Source organism: Ooceraea biroi, chromosome 1 (assembly GCF_003672135.1).
Source record: "Ooceraea biroi isolate clonal line C1 chromosome 1, Obir_v5.4, whole genome shotgun sequence".
Classification (NCBI taxonomy): domain Eukaryota; kingdom Metazoa; phylum Arthropoda; class Insecta; order Hymenoptera; family Formicidae; genus Ooceraea; species Ooceraea biroi.
In genome coordinates, this window is record NC_039506.1 from 10,745,841 (window position 1) to 10,765,916 (window position 20,076).

At 37.3% G+C, this 20,076-nt stretch overlaps 4 protein-coding genes across 4 annotated transcripts; 1 reads left to right on the plus strand and 3 right to left on the minus strand.

Annotated features, from left to right (window-relative positions):
* The first annotated feature begins 450 nt into the window (after window positions 1-450).
* LOC105286731 lies at window positions 451-4,373 on the plus strand. Its single transcript, XM_011351882.3, has 5 exons — window positions 451-1,944; window positions 2,088-2,229; window positions 2,391-2,583; window positions 2,663-2,863; window positions 3,004-4,373. Exons 1-5 carry the CDS (start codon window positions 1,763-1,765, stop codon window positions 4,113-4,115), a joined length of 1,830 nt encoding a protein of 609 aa, XP_011350184.1. The 5' UTR covers window positions 451-1,762; the 3' UTR covers window positions 4,116-4,373.
* A 460-nt stretch (window positions 4,374-4,833) lies between these two features.
* Window positions 4,834-6,904, minus strand: LOC105286729 (sodium-dependent phosphate transport protein 1, chloroplastic). The gene is made up of 8 exons (XM_011351881.3): window positions 6,704-6,904; window positions 6,463-6,622; window positions 6,269-6,381; window positions 6,051-6,182; window positions 5,763-5,970; window positions 5,313-5,457; window positions 5,110-5,224; window positions 4,834-4,989 (listed from the first exon to the last, which is right to left on the minus strand). Exons 1-8 carry the CDS (start codon window positions 6,893-6,895, stop codon window positions 4,834-4,836), a joined length of 1,221 nt encoding a protein of 406 aa, XP_011350183.1. The 5' UTR covers window positions 6,896-6,904.
* Window positions 6,905-12,826: 5,922 nt separating this feature from the next.
* LOC105286735 (flexible cuticle protein 12-like) lies at window positions 12,827-15,517 on the minus strand. Its single transcript, XM_011351891.3, has 2 exons — window positions 14,218-15,517; window positions 12,827-13,931 (listed from the first exon to the last, which is right to left on the minus strand). Exons 1-2 carry the CDS (start codon window positions 14,224-14,226, stop codon window positions 13,614-13,616), a joined length of 327 nt encoding a protein of 108 aa, XP_011350193.1. The 5' UTR covers window positions 14,227-15,517; the 3' UTR covers window positions 12,827-13,613.
* Window positions 15,518-16,584: 1,067 nt separating this feature from the next.
* Window positions 16,585-19,539, minus strand: LOC105286734 (flexible cuticle protein 12-like). The gene is made up of 2 exons (XM_011351890.3): window positions 17,777-19,539; window positions 16,585-17,080 (listed from the first exon to the last, which is right to left on the minus strand). Exons 1-2 carry the CDS (start codon window positions 17,927-17,929, stop codon window positions 16,763-16,765), a joined length of 471 nt encoding a protein of 156 aa, XP_011350192.1. The 5' UTR covers window positions 17,930-19,539; the 3' UTR covers window positions 16,585-16,762.
* Between the last annotated feature and the right edge of the window lie 537 nt (window positions 19,540-20,076).

The window sequence follows — 20,076 nt, forward strand, 5'->3', positions numbered from 1 at the left end:
CTTTGCGATTCTTTTTAATTCGCTCATTTGTTGTCTGATGAACAGGCAATGTCCGAGATGCTGAAAACGGTGCTACGTTGGTCAGTGTATAAGGCTGTTTTATATGACGTCATCATGTCTATCATTTTCGAATAAGTTATTCGAATAAGGAACGCAGATTCTATGTACCAAGTAAGGTATACACACGGTGGCGTAAGGTCTTCCAAATTCTGTTACTTATCCGTGTCTTAGCGTGTTGTAATTTGACGTAAATGCGACTGTAAAGATAAAGAGTCTAAAGATTTTTATCAAAATTTCTTTAAAAAAAGAAAAACGTATTCCTTAATTAAACGTCAGTTCACATTTATTTCAGCGTGACTGATTTCCGCGCATAATTTTCTTCTTTGCTTTGTAAAATCGGCGGCAAATATCGATAACGCGACGTAATTCTCGGAGGATCGAGATTGAGATTTCCGGATGAGTTACATGTGCACTGTTTGCGGCATCGTGCGCTTCCTAATTTTCGCGAAGAGTGAACCGATTCCACGTCCTCTCTCCTTTGCTTCCAAATTCTTCTTTTACGTTCTCTCTCTCTCTCTCTGTCATCTCAGCTTGATTCTTCTTTCGTATCTTTCATTAGCTCTTCCGCCACCGCGTGTCCGAGGAATCGCTGTTTTAGAAGCTTGCAAACAATGTAGACACAAATGAATCCGCATATTGTTTCGCGCATCTTGTAATTAATAGTCTGAACAAGAGAAATGTCGCGCCGGTGCATTCATCGGAGAGACGAGCGTGAGTCTTTTCTCCGAGATAAAGGCGCGAGAATTAATGAAGCTAGATATTAATAGTTTTCTTAGGGAATGAAGTAAACGCGTCCGTAGAAGACCTCGTACATAATATTATGCAGTATTATACTCGCTTTTCACTCGGTGCTCTTTCCTACGCAAGAGAAGAAGAACCCGCACAAAAGAATCAAGCTGGACTTGATTTAGCTTTCGCAATTAATCCGATTGCATGATATTTAATATTGACTCAAAGAAAACGAAGGATCCTCCTTGTGTCTCAAATTATATCAGTGATATAAGATATATAAGCTCTCAGCTACCCCGACACTTGGGAGCATAGATGTATCAGATATCGTTACATCTATATATATATATATATATATATATATATATATAAAAATTATATAAATATATTTTGATCTGTCGATTAGTTATACGAATAAAGACTGATAAATACCTATGAAATCTCGACCTCAATTAGTTTATGCAAATATGCACTCATTTCTGCAATAACGCATTGGTGAACAAACACGTCCGACATCGTCGCTCCTCAATTATATCGATATTTCTCCGCGTCTTCTTTTTTTTATTTAAATCAAATATCGATTGTGATATCTCACAGTTAGATATCAATTTGAAAAGGTTATTACCAATGTACACGCACAATATATAATCTTTATACATTTATATATTTTTTTAAACACCGCTTGTGTGTCTCTTTTGAAAAGAAAATCTATATTATTAGATGTAAGATCAGTATTTTCGGGATCAGCAAGAGTTGCCGTATTGCTTTCTGTCTCATTACGTGTGTCGATTCCTTCGTCGCAACGAATCAATATTCCGCCCGCTCGAAGGGACAAAATTGCGAAGAGTATAACAGACTTAATGCCCTGAGTGTGTTCATCGAGAAAGCAGAGCAACAAGTGGAGGAAAAGGCGTCGTTAGAACACGTGCTTAAATCGAAAAACAGACTACCCCCTCTTTCTGAGACAAAGTAGATGCACAAAGAGACACTGCATGCTTACATAATTATATACACGGTATTAATTTTCAGTATTTTTGCAAGATCGCGCCGACGTAGTCGAAGAAATGCTAAGAGAACGGCTGAAATCGATGAATCTCCGTCTCACAAGAATGAGGAAAAACGGCGTTCTGAAGAATATAGTAATACCTGCACAAAGTAAGATCGATGTCTTCATACTCGCAAGTCAGCTTTTAGAGTTTTACATCACGATTCCTAATATTAAAAAATTTTTTAAACTCATAACGCGTCGCTCTTGCTAAAGTCGATAGGAAACAGTTTATATTTTTGCGAGGTTTTAGAGCGCACGGTGATCAGACCAAGAACAATCTGGATCCTCGGGATGATAAATTGAATGGCCGTCCCAATCGAAAATTACAAAAGAAGATCGAGGAAAACCAATCCAGAAAGGAGACCGAAGGAGCTAAGGCGAAACGCGATATTGTACGTTCTTCCGCTATTTGGAAGTCTTTATCTAAATTGCACAATTAATACTTTCCAGTTAATTCGAGCTGCAACGAAATAAATCCAGTTCCTCCTTCTTGGTTTATTTCGTGAAAGTTTTTTATTATAAAGCGCTAATCAAAGAAAACTTTTTGAGATAGATAGCGGAGAATATAACAAAGCAAGGTAAAAGATTACATCTGAGTCCTGTGAAAAGGATTCCGGCGACCAGCAATTTCATCTACGAATTCAATCCATTCACCAGCGCCGAGCAATCGAATCCACCGACATCACAGATCATCCGCCTGCGCTCGACGAATAACTCTGACCAAAAGCTGCCTTGTGCGGCAAAAGGTGTGTCGAATTAATTAAATCCCTTTCGACATTATATATTCCTCCATATACGTGCATTAATGTTCATTAATATACGTAGACACCATATCATTCGCGTTGAATGATAATGCGGACTTTACGATGCGGAAGTCGCCCGCCGTCTTGCCGGAATTGAACTCGCGTACTGGTTTCGTAATGGTTGATCCAAATTCGAGTATAACAAATTCTCAGAGTACTTGTTTGCCAATACTCAGCAAGGAGGATTCGGCAAGAGTGCTGAGCAAACAATTCACCGATGAAGGTAAGTCTCTCTCTCTAACATCTTGTTTTATTTCGAGTGACTTTATTCATCCTACTTTAAAAAACATAGGTCTCTTCCATCTATCATATTGAAGATAAAAATCTTTAGATTAATCTATCTATTATTTATGTTTCTTACAGGAGAGCACGGCAAGATAGATCGTGAAGTGAAGAAAGCCAAGTCGATTTGGCAGGCATTACAAAGCGAAAAGGATTGGACGAAGAGCACGAAGCAGATGGGCAATGCACGAACGAGAAAATTGTACGAGATGCTGGAGAAGGTGACGTGTGAGATAGACAAAGTTCAAAGAAGATACGCGGAGTCTAGATCGAATCATTTACCCAGAAGCGCGACGATTCTGAAAACGGGCAGCAAGTCGAATTTAGAAAAAGAAGCCGGAGTGCGTGATACAATTTTCCCTAAGAGAACGGGAACCAATTCAGAAATTCGGTTTAGAGACTTGAAAAATGTAGATAGCGAAATAATCAGCAAAGATACGGCAAAGGTACGATTCAACGAGGCCATGGAAAATACTTTGGCGGGTAAACGACCAATTCAAACTTTGTTTTCATCGAATGACAACGCCAGCATGCTATCCGATCGTGTTGAAGTAAATACTGAGTGGGACACTGATGATTATGTTATATCAGACGACACAAATATTCGCAATAAAGATCGAAATAAAATTATGAATACATCAAAGTCAACATTTAGAGATAATGGCAAGCCGAGCAGTAAATCGTACGTTGAAAAATACTTGCAAAATTATAACGAGGACAATCGTGATTTGCATGATGAGAAGGAAACGCAAGAGCGTTGTCAAGATATGAAATCATCAGCAAACGATATCGAGGATATTTTCGCGAGCCTCAATATCGGATCATTCGGGTTGTTCGAAAATTTTGAGGAACTTAGTGACGATATGGAGAATTGTGCAAGCACAGGGAATGAGAACCGTCCTTGCCCACCTTTTACGACTGATAACACGCAAGTAATAACATGTATTGAAGCCGTTCAAGAGGAAGGAAAAATACGCGACAGCACGTTGCTCGGAAAATTGCACGCAAGCGATAAGAAACCGATGAAGGCGTTTGAGGCAAAATCTACTGGAACTGCGAAACAATCGAACGCTGCAGGTCAAGATAACACGTTTATTAAAATGGGACTGAACGTTTTGAACAGAAGTTTATCGACAGGCAGACAATCGCAGATACTGCAATCGGAATATTTAAAGAAGGATTTATGCTCATAACGTAATTTCCGTCGTACAAGAAATATTTTCGATGCCGTTTGACTTTTAAATTAATCGTGAATTTTTTTGCCGTTTTTCGTCAACTTTGTTTTGTATTATCTGCCTTTAATAACTCATAAGTGAACAAGAGTTGCATGCCTTTTACCTGTGCTAAAGCAACCTTTAAAAAATATATAAGTGTAAAAGTTAAAATTTTTCTTATCTATGTACAGCCTTATGTTTTTTTATAGAATATATACACCTCGTGTCTTAAACTGCAAAATTACAATATCCATGCTTTCCCCGGAACATATCACAAAACGCTTCTCTCGCTAATTTTCATTTTACAATGTACACATATAAATTAAAGTGCACGGTGAGTTTCATAGACACGTACAAACCTCCTCCTCCTCCTCGTATTATTTCTTCATCGATTCCTGAAATCGATCTCGTTAATATGTACACCACGCTATGGCACTCCTCGTCAGAATCACATTTCGCCGCTCTTCGAACATGAGATTTAATTTAAGGTATAACTAAAGCATTTTGATATGTTTTCAACCGCTCGACGCACGTCACGGCAAAAAAGTTTCGAGAACTTCTCGCAGAGCTACCGCGTCAAAGATTAATTTCACAGCTGTCCCAATGCACACAGTGTCATTGTTTTCCACATCGCCTTCGACAAGAATTTTATCGCTCCTTTTTTCTTGCCTAACCGTTGGCCGAAAAGTAGAGCATATCACAACACTGGAAGCGCCGAGCTATGAGTCTGGTATATTATGGCCCCCGTAAAATTAATCGCCGCCGCCAGCACGAAGACTGGCATCCACCAGCCGTGCGAGGCGGTTACCAATTCGGCTGTCAGCGGACCGCACAGAATTCCAGGTACCGTTGCCTGAAAATCGAGAGTTCAATGTGATATTAAACAGTAATTAAAGAAAAAAATTTTAAACAAAAAATAATTAAATAGTAATTAAATAAAGAATTACATAATTCGAAAATTAAAAGTACTTACAATTGTGTTTGAAACTGCGAATGTAATACCCGCATGATTCGGCGCTATATCCGCGTGATTGCTAAGATGTCCAGCAGAATTGCACGCGCAGAGGCCCATGGATATCGAAACAAAGCTGTAAAGAAAATATGGTAAATCTCAGTATAAACTTCCGAGATCTAGAACTAAGAATAATATAGAATATACAATATAATGACACGTACATGACTGCTGCAAGCAAATTATCTACAGCACAGAAAGCTAAGAGGAACGCGCCCGGTCCTACTAGGCCTATATTCGTCATTAATCTCCTGACGGATAAAACAGACCATCTCTTTTGTATTAGACTGTCAGCGCTGTGACCAGCAACTATGAAAAAAATAAGTGAGTTATCACAAACATTGAGTTGTCATCATTGAATCATTGACGTGTTACGTAAACGTAAAATATATGTTCTGTTTAATGTCTAATTTTTATCGAGAAATTTATATCTTTTTATTTAATATAAATTATAAAATAACATATATAATTTATATTTATTAAACTAAACTCTCAAGAAAATAAACCTCGAGTATTTATCAACGATTAAAAAATATATTTTTTGGGATATCATTTTTAAAGGCAAATTATACAAAAAAATAGAATCGAGATAAAAGAATCCATTGTATACCCACCAATACCAACGAGGGAATTAACGATATAAGGAAACGCCGTCAAGCTGATGCTCTCCTTGTTCGCAGACAAGTTTCTCGCCAGGTAAGTTGGCAGCCACTGCATTATTATATAATTACTCCAGTTCATTGCAAAGTGCGCTATGTACAGAGCCCACAAAGGCCAGTGGGTGACAAACTCGATGCAACGTAAGCTTCTGTTTTGAGCTACCTGTTAATTAAATTTATTATTATTTATTATTATTTTATTATTCATTATTACAAATAGCTGAATGCAGCAGGAATGTTGACCTTAGGAACAAATAATGGTATCTCGTCTTGAGAATTCGTCTCCTGATACAATAGCAGCCACAACACCGACCACAGAATACCTATCGATCCAAATAAATAAAATGAGGTCTGCCATGCCAAGTGCGGACATACCTGGAGAAAGAGGAAAACACATACGCCTCATGAAATGTAATCCTTCGTTGCATACAATATATATTAAGTGAGATAAAAGAACTTACAACAGAGGCAGTCACCTGGCCGACGGAACCGACCGCTACGAGATAGCCAAAGGCGCGTGATCTTTCCTCCACTGGAACGTTATGCGCGAATAAGTGAAATATTACTGGTAGGCCTGTAAGAACAGTACAACATCAAGTTTCAATCTTAGAGCGTGTTGAATCACTCCATCGTTCTACTTCTACTTGAATCTCACCCAGCCCTTCTCCGAGCCCTAAAACGACTCTGCAGACTATGAGCAATGGCACTGATTGCGCCAGCAATGGTGTGACAACTGTGCTGATGGACCACAACAGAACCGCCAACATGAGCACTGTTTTGCAGCCGAAACGGCTCGCTGTACTTGCACCAATAATCTGGAAGAGAACGAGCGAAGCGTTGGCAAATGAGGCTGTCGGATCTATGGGAATAGCAAAGGGACAGAGGTCGTCTTTTACCTGACTGGTGAAGTACCCGAAAGCGAAGGCGGAGAGTATCCACCCCTGCCAGTAGAGGTTCCATTTGAACTCGTCGGTCATCGGGACGATGGCGATGGGCATGATAACTCTGTCCGCAGCGTTGATGAAGTTCGCGGCGGAGCAGAGCGCCACGATGCGCGACGTGCGCGGCAGCATCCGGAATTTTGCCATCTCTACGTTCTCTCACCTCCTGCTGTCTGTCTGTCTCCTCCCCCCTTGCGTTGCACGGCTCACTTCACGTTGGGAACTTCAGGTCGCCGACCGCCACATCGCAACAGACCACAGACCGGCTCCGGGTTTTCCGTTCGCTGCGCTCCTCCGCGTTTCCCTCATTCGATAAACTCCTCACGATAACTGCAGCGCGAACTTTGCGCCCCGTGAACGAGAACCGGACGAGACAGCGAGATAAGCCCGACCGAAAAGAGCGCGACCGCTCGTTCGCAAGCACCGAGGATTATAACCTCTCGCGCTGTCCGCGGCACGGAGAGAGGTTCTACGACGCGACGATCGCGTACGGCGATAATACGACTCGAATCAGCGGGATCATATCGACCCGTACGTCTCGTGCCGATGCTCGCAGCGCGTTAATGTTAGGAATCGCGAGTAAACGTCATATTGACGTGACGGCACGAGTATCGCGAACTTGACACGATTTGACGTGTTTTCTTATTCTTCTTACGTGTCAGCGCGATCAAACTGCGATAAATTAGTAAAAATAATTCACAGATGGCGCCTGCGTTCGGGCGACGAGGCGAGTGGTCCACTTATCGCTACGAATATCTCAAAACACTTTCCTTATTTTTCTTTCGAATAAATTAAAATTTTTTTTATGCACCGTTCAGACATGTGTACTAAGGGCAGTATTCATAACTATTCTTTTGAAATAGTTTTAGATACTAAAGTCCATTGCACGTCAAAAAGTTTAGTCATAATCGTAAAGACGTAAACAAATCGACCAATCACAATCAATCATTCATGGGCTTAATACAGCTATCTGATTGGCTAACAAATATTTTACGATCATATTTAAAACGACCTCAATATTTCCAGTTGATATTCCAAATGCTTTAAAATATACTTTCTTTTCTTCTTTTTATTTGAAAGAGGGAAAAGGATGGAAAGTGTTCTGTAAACTTTAAAATGTCAAAACTACAGGTTACGATCCAGTTGACGCTTTAAATGCTTCAAAACACTTTCTATCCTCTTTCTTCTTTCAAATAAAAAGAAAGAAAGAAGCATCAACTAGATCGCAGCAGTTAGTTCGAAAAACGAAACATCGATGTGGCAGCAAATTGAAATCGACGACCTCAGGAAACGATTGAATACCGTTCGTAAATCTGTTTATTGTCGGTAAAACAATTTAACTTGATAGGTAAAAACACTCGGTCAAACCTACAGTTACCTTTGATGCAACTGAAACTGATCGATAATGTCAAAACTCTTCAATTATTCAGAGTCCTAAAAAGTGGTCTGGTCATTTTAGCCATGGCTGTCCGTCTTTACATCGTTGATGATACAGGTAAAATATATAGTCAAATTGTTCAAATAGTTCAAAGTAAAAAACTTCATTTGAACTTTCAATAATTGGACAGTATACCTATAATCTCTGTCTCTTTCTTTCGCTGTCTCTCACTCTCTTTCTTTCGCTTTCTTTCTCTCGCTCGCTCGCTCGTTAAGAAATTAAAACGTGTATGTGTGAACGCACCTTGAGGGACAAACTCGCTTTACATGTGTTTGTACGAGCATACGTACGTGAGTGGTCTGAATTCCATGAAAACCGGAACGTCGCAATTTTAACATAACAATTGCAATATCTCAGGATTAACTGCACCAATTTTATTCGAACTGATCGCGTTCGAAAGTACTGCAGTGCTATCAAGCCGCTATTTCTCATGCAGCTATTTATTTTTTTATGTACTTGGCGTCGCGACGCTACTGCGTAGCTTGATAATCTCTTTATGATGATTTAGCATTTGTCTACGTTGCGTTTATGTTGGCGACACATTAATCGCGATCCTTTGTCGAGATTCGCATGGAATATTATTCTATCTTCGCAGGTAACACTGTATTTATATTAATTGTCCTTGTTATCTTAAACACATGGTAAGTTCGTGTCGTGTAGTATGTTTTGTCAGTTCTCCAACGCAAGGTCGGTAGATGGAGGAACTGGCGAAGTAAGGTCCTCGCATGACCGCCATTTTCGGGACAGCGCGTATGTGTGTATGTATGTCACGTAGTATCATGATATATACATGTGTATTGATGTGTATGTCAGTCAGCAGGCAAAGTCGACAACAAAGTGAACAGAGTGTTGTGAAACAAAAATGCCAGGTTGTTTTGCCAAAACCTACATTTATGCAAAAATACTTCACCGTTCTTACTCATGTATCCCGCATAAAACGAGAATAACCTACATTTCGCCGCCATTTTCGGGTCAAATCGTGTGAAGTGGATGCGAGGACCTTACTTCGCCAGTTCCTCCATCTACCGACCTTGCTCCAACGTATCTCATTGTCTACATGCAATGAGGTACCTGCAGGTACCTTTCCGTATGCAGACATTATCATCTCGAGGTAAATATTATTAAACATCACTTATTTTAGAGATACACAAGTATACAGGTAGCTTTTCTCTTATATGTCTCATGCTTTGATATGATTTCTTTCACATGCATTTATCTATGATAAGCTTGACGGATATTAATTTGTTACGTTCTCATTGAATAGTTATTCAAGTCTATTTTTAGAGATCCAAGCAAACGAATATTAAGTTTAAAAAGTTTTATATCACACTATTACAGTTTTACTATTACACTTTTCATTGTTCCAACTACGATTGGAAAAAAATCCATAACATTTGATATGAACAACTGATATTCCACGTTTTGCCTGTGAATAAAACAAAGACTTATAATTTGACAATGTAACTTGTAGACGATTGGAAGATGACGAAAGGTTTCTTGTCTAATCAGCTACACAATTATGCAGTCACTACATACCTACTGACAAAATCTAACAATTTGACTTCAAGAGTCGTATTATCTTACATGTTCCGCAAAAGATTTTAAATAACTATTATCGTCTTTTGTTACAACAATTTTATTTTCCTTTCATCATGGAGCGATAAGGGAGACCGGGGCTCATTGGCACAAGAGGCAAGTTGGCATTGCGTTCAATTAATGTATTTGTGGCAAAAAAAAAACTATAAAAAAAGTTACTTCAAAATAACTCTTTCATAACGTAGATACTTTTCTCAAAGTTTCATTTAAATAAAAAAAGTATTATAATAAAAACAAGGAACATTCTGATTCAAGAGCAGTCAAGTAAATTTTTGGGCATTTCAAACTTTCGTATTAATATTCTTTAGCTTGAGAGAATAAATCTAAGTATCGCATTATTAGTTAAAAGAAATGTTTCTGTTACTGTTAGCACATGTTATTTTGAATAATGACAATAATTATTTATAATAAAATGATTTAAATCAAATGTATGTAGAGCTGGGGTACGTTGGCTCAAATTTTATGGGGTATGTTGGCTCATAGCATTAGCATAGCATTAGGTTAGGTACGTTTATGTATTGTTGCTGTGTGAGAAGTAAGAACATACCTACGATCCTACGATTGCTATAGTATTTAGAAGTGATACATAAAAGTGATACATAGAAGATTAATTGTAAGTAACTTTATATATGTATAATATGAGACTGCTAGAACAATTCTATGCGTGTATATAATTAATATAATAATGTAACCTCAAATCTAATTGTAATTGTGTAATTATCGACGCATAGCCAACTTATACCGTGAAGTATGTCAATTTACCCCACTATCGGGGCAAGCTGGCTACAATGCAATACGTTCGTATCTCACTCATTACAAAAAAACTATGCAGTATACAGGATCGTTTCTGGCATGGAAATGTAGAGAAAGGTTTGCTCTATCATATTAGTACAGTTTCATTATTATAATTAGTTGTTTAAAGAGTCGAATGACGAAATTATAAAAATGGTGCCAACAAGCCTCGGTCTCCCCTACATATGCAATTGCAATAGTCGTCTAGTTGTAAAAAATATACTGATTAAGGAAGTGTTTGAGACATGGCAAGCGCTCGTATGTGATCATTTAAGAGTGGAACATATCACGCCATGTTCCCGTAATCTATCTCTCTAAAATTTTGGGAGTGAAAATCCGGCCGATTTTCACTCTAATCATGAAGTTACTGACCAGTTCACTCCTATGGAGTAAATATTCATTCCAATAAAGTGACTTCATTCACTTTAAGATAAAAAGTGAAGAGTTTCACTCTTATTTTTAAAGTGAAGACATAAGCGCTCCAAACTTCGCTTTGTTTAGAGTGAAATTGTCTTCCCATTTCCTGGTTCTGTGTGTTCAGAAGGTTTTAGGTTAGAATACCACATAGGCTGCGTTCAGAAGACCAAGCTGATCAGTGAGCGCTCAGTGAGTTTTCATTACGATGTATTGGTTTCTGCACTTGGATCCGACGAAGATCTAAAGGCAAGAACTAATTAGATTAAAAAATCACTGAGTGTTCACTGATTAGCTTTATTTTATGAAATATGACACTCTTTTCAGAGTTGAAGAATCACTCCAAGTAAATGTGAATAACTTTACTCTTTTAAAAAGGTGAAATTTCACTCCTTTCGACTGGCAGTATTTTCATTAATGCTTGTAATGACATCTCACTCCAAGAAATTTAGAGAGTAGTATTTCAGGCACTTGTCTCTCACAGGCAGGGCGAATACAACATTAAGCATAAGAAATATATCATCAAACTACCGAAAATCGGACAGGAGTCGGAAGGATCATTGAAGAACGAAATGCTGTTCTACAAGTCCATGTCGCAAAAATTCAAAATTGATATATTTTCGACGCATTACCTAGCCGACATTTCGCATATAACTCAGCAACTAGTTGTTACACTGGAGGATTTAACAACACTAGGATACAGACAATTTTACAATAACTTAGACGAGGCGAAACTGAAAGAGTAGAAAAGAATACTAGATCGATTTTCCGGATGGTTATATTTATAAGGTGATAACACAAATGTCTCTTGCGAGAACGTCACGCCTGGCCTGGCCATCTATCGGTCGCTTGGTGAATCAGAGGCGGGAATCACACACACTTGTGTTGATTTTTGTCTCTTGTTCCATAATCGAGTACATTGAAACGTATGATGTAAAAATAATTAATACTCGCAAATTAAGTAGAAATTACTATTTTTTCTATATTAATTATATAATTTCGAATCAATTTAATAAAACAGATTTTTCGTTTCTGTAAAAACGTGCAAAATACGTTTTTAAAATTTAGGTCTAAAAACGGTTTCTATTTAAACCGTTTCTTAAATGGTACTTTATGTTTCTTAGACATTAGATACGTCTAAGAAACATATATTAGGCTAACATATGCTGCCTGGGTAATAACCAATAATTTGACAGTAAAATTAATAGCCAAATTATTTCATCGATTGACTCATTTTTCTTTTATATTTATATTATTTTATTATACTTCTTTATTAATTTAGTTAAATTTAGCAATTATTTAAAATATTTAGATTTAAATTATTTGTATTATAGATTTGAATTTAAATTACAGATTTAGAAAATTTACACAATCTAATATATGAGACTGAAATTTCAACTGTTCAAATTGTTCAATATTAAAAAATCCTGTATTAATTTAGATCAAAAATTAAAACAAAAGTTTAGATTATAAAAAACAGAATTAATATGACGATTTTCAATTGAGTTGTTTCCTCCTCATCAGATTATAATGATTTAATTTTGCTTCGCGATTTTACCTAATCAGAATAAATATGTTTAAATATATCTTTAAGCTCTAACATATCTCTAATCTATCTTTAAACTCGTAAATCCCGAATATAAATTTAAGATGCTCGTGATACTTGAATTGTATGTATATATCTTTTTTAATTGACAATTAAAATGATTTAATTATTAGAAAAAATTCCTAATTTTTAATATCATAGTTGAAGAAAAATTACTTATTATTTATAAATTAAAGAACTTAACATCTTATATTTAGGAAAATAATAAAGTATAATAAAACACACAAATTTATGTGACGGAATATACATCCGCAGATCTTGAACTTTTAATATTTTTTTTAGTTTTTATACAAATGTATTAATTAAAACATTTCTTTTACATCTTTTTATCATCTTATGCAAATAATTCCTCAATAATGCAGATGCTCTAGCAAAATCAAATTTCTGATGTAAAAATATTCATATTCCATACCGTATAATATCAAGAATTCCAGATATTATATGACATTTCGCTACTGCGGGGATATTCAAGAATATTTATATTACACAGTAATGTTTCAACGGGGATATCCAAGAATATTTATATTACACAGTAATCGTTCAGCTATGTGAATGATTTAGCAAAATCGAAACATTCCTTTTAGTTTCACTTTCTTACGCTTTCGTTACTTAGTCCAAGATATACCCGAGTCTTCGAAAGTGAAAAGGAATGCAGAAGACGCCACTATATTTTTTGTCTGATGTCAAAATGTTCAACGTCGTGTTACAATGCACAGCTGTAATTATAGTTCTCTCAACGATGAAACTATAATTACATATCGAGAGGTAGAGAATGCAACATTCTCAACACGGTTCTTAATAAAAATTCTTCTCCGTATTTTTTAAATAAAATCCTTATTTATTTGACATGATCAGAACTATTGTACATGGACGGAGTCATAGTAACGCTTATATGATGTAAATCGGGAGAGCGCTACGTCGGCAGGATCATCCCAGGCGATAGGAGCGATCTCACGGTCACATTCGGACACGAGGCGCTATTTACAATCGGTTAATATTTGCAATCGATTATGAACAATTTAGACGGAAGGCAGGTGCTCGCCTTCGGGGTGGAATCCGTTCTCGTCGGCGACGTAGTTGACGGTGTACCTGACGTTGGTGGCCGGGTCGACCCAGCTGAAGCTACCGCGGACGGCGAGGCTGGCGTTCTCCTGACCGGCGTTCACCAGCTGGGCGGCCTCCTGGCGCGTCTCGCCGTTCGACAGCTCATAGCCGAATTGGTATTCGCCCAGGCCGATGTTGTCCGATGGCGTCTCTTTCACGAGAATGACCTGGTTATCAGCGGGGATGGCGGGAGCCGCCAAAGCAACGGCCACGAGGGCGTAGAGGGCAATGATCTGGACACAGAAAGTCTCAGTTAGCGCTTAATTACCTAAATGCGCCAATGCGTTAATTAGCTTCACGTTTGAGCTAATAAAATATTTGTTATTCGCAATATTTTGCTGTTACTATCAGTGCCCATCGCGGCAATAAAAATGGTACAATATATAAATTGGTGTATCTGGTTCTTGATGCGAGTACAACTGTTAATTTATAATGATCTATATTGAATCTTTCTTGCAGAAAATCTTGTTACATTTATAAAAGTAGAACTTAAATTCGTTGAAATTATGGAATACCTACTGTTTTCATGTTGGCGATAGGATCGTGTGTAGCTGCTCTCGTTCGAAAGAGGAGACTGATGGATAGCCGAAATCAGCAGTGATTTTATAGTGCTCCTCCTACTGCCAAAATTTCATTGGGACTACACCGATTCACCTCTCACCTTTCTTTGCCTATTGCTAGTTAACACGTGCTCCGATCGTGGACAGAATATCGACCTTCGTGAGAATTTTTGGCGAATTACGATGGTTTGATACTATTTATTTGGAATAAAACTGTACACGCCCATTGATATCACACTGCATTACGTTATCAAATGGACTGTGTTTTAATATACTCATTTTGTGTCTTGCTAAATCAATATTTCATCATCGAGAGAATATCATTCTTATTATTCCTCGAAGGCTCAAACGCTTTTTCTTATATTTCGGTGATTATTTCATACAAATGATCAATTTTGTGAACTAAGAAACAACTAAGCAATCATAAATATTCAGAACTGACACATAGATTACTATTAATATAAAATTAATGTGGTATTTTATATATTTATTTTAATTTTATATTAATAATAATAGAATAATATTGATTGTATAAATATTGTATAAATAGAACATAAATATCAATTATAAGAGATTTCTGGTAACTTCAGTAGAGTAAGCGGAAAGGAATTTTATCTATCTTCAGAAAGCTACGTCACCAATTATGGATGCAATCTTTATGACAAAAAATAACATATGCACAACTTTAAGCAAGGGATTTTTATTCTCATAAATTAAGGCGGCCTTGGTTCTATAAGGTAGCGACAAGTTTATATAATTATAGACGTCCATCCATCGTGCAACATGCTACGTTTGTCCCTCCTCGACGAAATTTCAGCCGCCCTCGAAGAACGTTATTCTCTGAAACCTTGGATCCAAAAGCGACGCTGAAATAATGTATTTTTAACTTCCGATACGATCAAGGGAAACTACTTGGCTTAATCTATTCAGATTCTTTCGTTGTAAATTTTATTACGAAACGTGGATTCCGCATCATCGTTAATGTGATGCCATGTCTCATTGTTTTAAAGATTCTTTCTTAAAGTTAACCAAATCATTAAAAGACAGTTTGAAAATACATTATACATTTATCTCTCTCCTTCTATTATAACACATAGAAATTTCTGTGCTATGGTATATTAATAAAAACAGTTAGATAAAGTAAGTAAAATATTACAATAGAAAGAGCAGAAAAGAGCAAATTTCACACTGTTATTTTACATGAAAAATGCAAAAACATAAATACAAAAAATAAAAAGGTTTGCATTACTTAAGCAAAATAAATTCTAAGTAAAATAAAAATAAAATACAAATTCGATTTTGCGATAAATATTATTGTAATTAAAAAATAAAAAGAATTGTTGATTAATTTCTTTCTTTAGTCGATAATAATGTAAATTAAACAAACTAAAATAAAACATGCTAGATTATTACATTATTATTATAAAAATCTACCAAATGAATTCTGATGAAGATTAGACTTCAATGAACTAATAGTTTTATTTGTTATAAGCTAATTGCTCTTTCTCTTTTTCTCTTTCTTTTTTAGGGTACAATTAAAAGAAATAAAATTGAGAATGATAAAGTAACTTGTACACATGATTAGAATAACTTAAATAGCTATATAATATTTATTTTTATGTTGTTACACAACCACTTAAATTATTTTATTATCAGAATTTATAATTTCTTGCATAATATTAAATTTAATATGTAGATTCCTAAAAATTTACGTAATACATTAATAAACTCATGTATATTCCATTTAAATATTTGATTGTATAGTAGAAAAAAATTTGTCATGTTCCTTATAATATCATTTTATTAAAATGCCACCACTCTTTATATACATATTTACATATTTGTTTCATTTTTTTACATATATACTGCGTTGCACTAATAAAACGCCTAATAAAACGCCAGTAAAACTTATTGTGGTAAATGAATCGGAGTGATTACAGATTGTCCGTTTAGATCGAGCATTATAATTCGCTTTAGGTGAATGCACCGTTTGTGGCCATTGCGCCTATTTTGGCCATCTTCGTCATTTATTAAGATTTTCTAAGTTAGGGTCGGCTGTAGTGCGCAGCAATTTATATAAAATTGTGTAAGATATATTTATATATTCATTTCGCGATTGCTGCGCACTACAGCCAACCCTATAACTTAGAAAATCTTAATAAATGACGAAGATGGCCAAAATAGGCTCAATGGCCACAAACGATGCATTTACCCTACTTCATTATTAAATTAAAATTCTGTATCTCTTGTAACTGTTACTCAACTCCGTTAAGGAATCGAGATGACATAATGAAGGGACTTTGCGTAAGAATTTAAACGCGATGGCAATTATGTAAAAATCAATTTATTTATTAGCACTAACAATAAGTTTGTCACAGGATTGCTACAAAATCGGGAGGAGAAGTTCGGGAAGTTCTCCAACAATACTCCGAGCGTAGCTGCAATTATTCAATGACTGGGAAATATTTGGGCCGTGGTATTTACAATTAATTTTGCGCTAGAATCTAGACGGATGGCAAGTGAGCGCCTTCGGGGTGGAATCCGTTCTCATCGGCGACGTAGTTGACGGTGTATCTGACGTTGGTGGCCGGGTCGACCCAGCTGTAGCTACCGCGGACGGCGATGCTCTCGTTTTCTTGGCCGGCGTTCACCAACTGGGCGGATTCCTGACGGGATTCACCGTTCGACAGCTCATAGCCGAATTGGTATCCATCCAGGCCGATGTTGTCCGATGGCGTCTCTTTCACGAGAACTACTTGGTCCTGCAGGCGGCCCTGAGGAGCAGCGAGGGCGACAGCGACGACGGCGGCGAAGGCAACGATCTGAAATATGAATAAATCGTTAGTAAATTATGATAATTTATTAAACTTGATCGTTGATTATTTTTAGTCAGGTATTTGGTGCACGATATTTTAATAATATAATTTATTTTAATTTAATTTATTTATTAATCTGTTTCTCTTTGTTTCTATATTTTAATTATAATTTTAATGATTTCTTTATTTTAATTCGCTTTTAAGTTTTGTATATTCTAAGAGATTATGTGAAAAAAAAGATGTTAAATAATATAGAAAAATGTAATAGAGAGAGAGACCTGATTAAAAAAAAGGCTATCTGTTATTTTTGCGAAATAAAAATAATATCTCTCATAGAGACGGTAAGAAACTGCAATCCTCCAATTATAAAACTTGTGAAACATGTTTCGTCCTCTCTTTCTCTCTCTCTTTAAAAGACGATAGCAATATTAATTAATTCGACCAACGCGTCGCGCTGCATGATAACGTGATGATAATATTCCGACGACCGCTTCGTAATCCTTGAAGCCCGGCCTAACAAAAGTCTCCGGGGGTCACCACACCGACAGATGCACAAATGTTACGTCCAGAATGATTCGAGATTCCCGTGGTCGCGGTCCACTGAGCGATTTTAATCGCCTTTTAAGGAATTAATTAATGTTGCAAACACTCTCGTCTGTATCGTCGTAGGACGATTATTACTGATCTTCATGGTACACGCACCAGCTTCATGATTAGCAGTTTTCTCGGTTTTTTTCTTCTCGAAGACAGGTGAGGATCTGAGTTGAGATGGCTCACTGGACTGATTCGACGTACGAACGATGGTGAATATATACACAGCTGAATCGCGATCGCCGAATTATTACGCCCTACCATCGTTCACGCTGCCAAAATGTTCATGTCCATGTGTCGAAATCCTTAATCGACCGGCGGAGGGACCGAACGACCCCCCGCCTACCCCGCCGCCCGCGTAAGATGATGGCACAACGACCGCGTCGTAACGGGGCCGGGAATCTCACGCAAGAATGCAGAGAACGGATGCTGGGAGGGTACACCGTGCAGGTTTCACCTGTACGGTTCGCGACAGGTTCGATACCTAAATCTCTGCTCGACTTGCGACTTCTTCCGCGAAGAACAACTTCTTTCGCCACATAACAGACGTTCTGAAAGAGACCTGATCTTTGTTCTTCGCCAGAGAATTCAGACCTCGAGAATTGTGCGATTGTCACTTGTTAAGTCACAGATTGAATCGCAAACCCTTGTATTTAATTTAATTCGGTCCAATGGTGCTTCAAGCGTTTAGTCTTCTCGATTGCAACTGCACTTCGAGAGATGAATCCCACTAAAGGTTACGCGCGAATCCCTTTTCTTGCGTATCCTCCTCGTTGAGGATCTTAATCCGGTGGTCTTCTATGAAAGGTCTATCCGGTGATTGTCACGTTGCGCAATACAGATTCATCTTAATGCGGACGCGTTAATGCAAACGCGTGGCTCTAATGTGCGCTGGGCTAACTAACTAAATTCTACGGATCAAAGTGGGTAATCTATCATGCATCGCTCTCTTGTTGCATCACGCCGCGATTCGTCGAAATCTGTTTATGGTGAAACATTCCATCTGGCGAGAATTGAAATTAACTGACGAGAGGATCGCAGACGAGTGGACTCATAAATTATCATCGGGAGAAACTTTTTACGAATTGATAAGATCACGACGATGCAGATGTTGAATAGATGGTTCTACTTCTGCGCTTGGCCAATCGATTAATTAATGTTTTCAAATAGCGTTTGATACAATAAATATATGCAGGTTTTAAATATATCTTAAAATTAAGATATATTTAAATCTGGCTATTTGTATTGCTTTAGGAAAAATCACATTATTTGTATTTATAAATTCGTCTAACTGTTTCCATATCAAACTGTAGAGCAATCCAATAATACAGTGCCGCGTTTCGATGATCATGAAATTCAGATTTTATAAGACGCAATTAATTTCCTTCTTCTGCTTTCCGATTCGAGAAAACGGGTTTTTATAAATATGAAAGATGTCCCGGAACTGGCGAAGAGTATCGCTCCCCCAGGACCTTGTCACGCCTAAAAGTCGCTCTTTCCAATTGTCAGTGTCGTAAAATCTCGCAAAACATTCGATGGATCAAAGAACATTGCCGATTCCATTTGACAGATATAGGTATAATTTATTTTTCATCTCAATGCCACTGCAAACATAAGGAAGCGATCATACTTCTAATAATCAAAGTTCTCGCCGCTTGAAAATTCCGAAAGGTTCAAGTCACTTTTATCGAATATTGATCTCTCGTTTAGACAGTGGCACCGAGTACAATCTCATTTAATCGAATCACTGAAATGGATTACATCGCCGAGTAATGAGCGAAGAATAATGGCACACTGGAGCCGAGCTTTGAAAAGAAAGTGCGCCGTTACATAAGCGAATAGCTTATGCTAATGATCGAGACTTGAAGAGAAAGAAAAAGAAATGAAGAGAGAAAGAGAGAGAGACAGACAGACAGAAAGAAGGAGAGGGAAGGAGACGGTATAGAGAAGAAGATGCTCTTTGTGAGAGGATAGAAGGCAACGATGCCACGCGCCTTCGATTCTCTCTCTGTTCGCGTAATCGACGTGCAATGAAGCTGTATCATGTTCATGACTTTACGAGGCAGAATCATTATCTCCCTCTTATAGTACGTGTAATAGCCAAGAATCATGAACTTATTTTGCGTGTTACCAAAAATCAAATTATCGCAGGACACGTTGTTGAAATTAATCATTCTCTTCGTACGGCAACGGCGGACTTCTCGTTTTGTACGAGCAAGAATTTTAAATAATTATACACGCGTCCTTATTATATATTGCATAATATGCCATTAGATTATCACGTCGCACAGAGAGTCTATCGAACTTTCTAATACATCTATGACCTAAGAACCTGTGTCGCGTTGTACGTTTACGTGCGAGCCGTAACCGTTGAGCACACAACTATGTTACAGCGGAGTGCATTTCCTTAT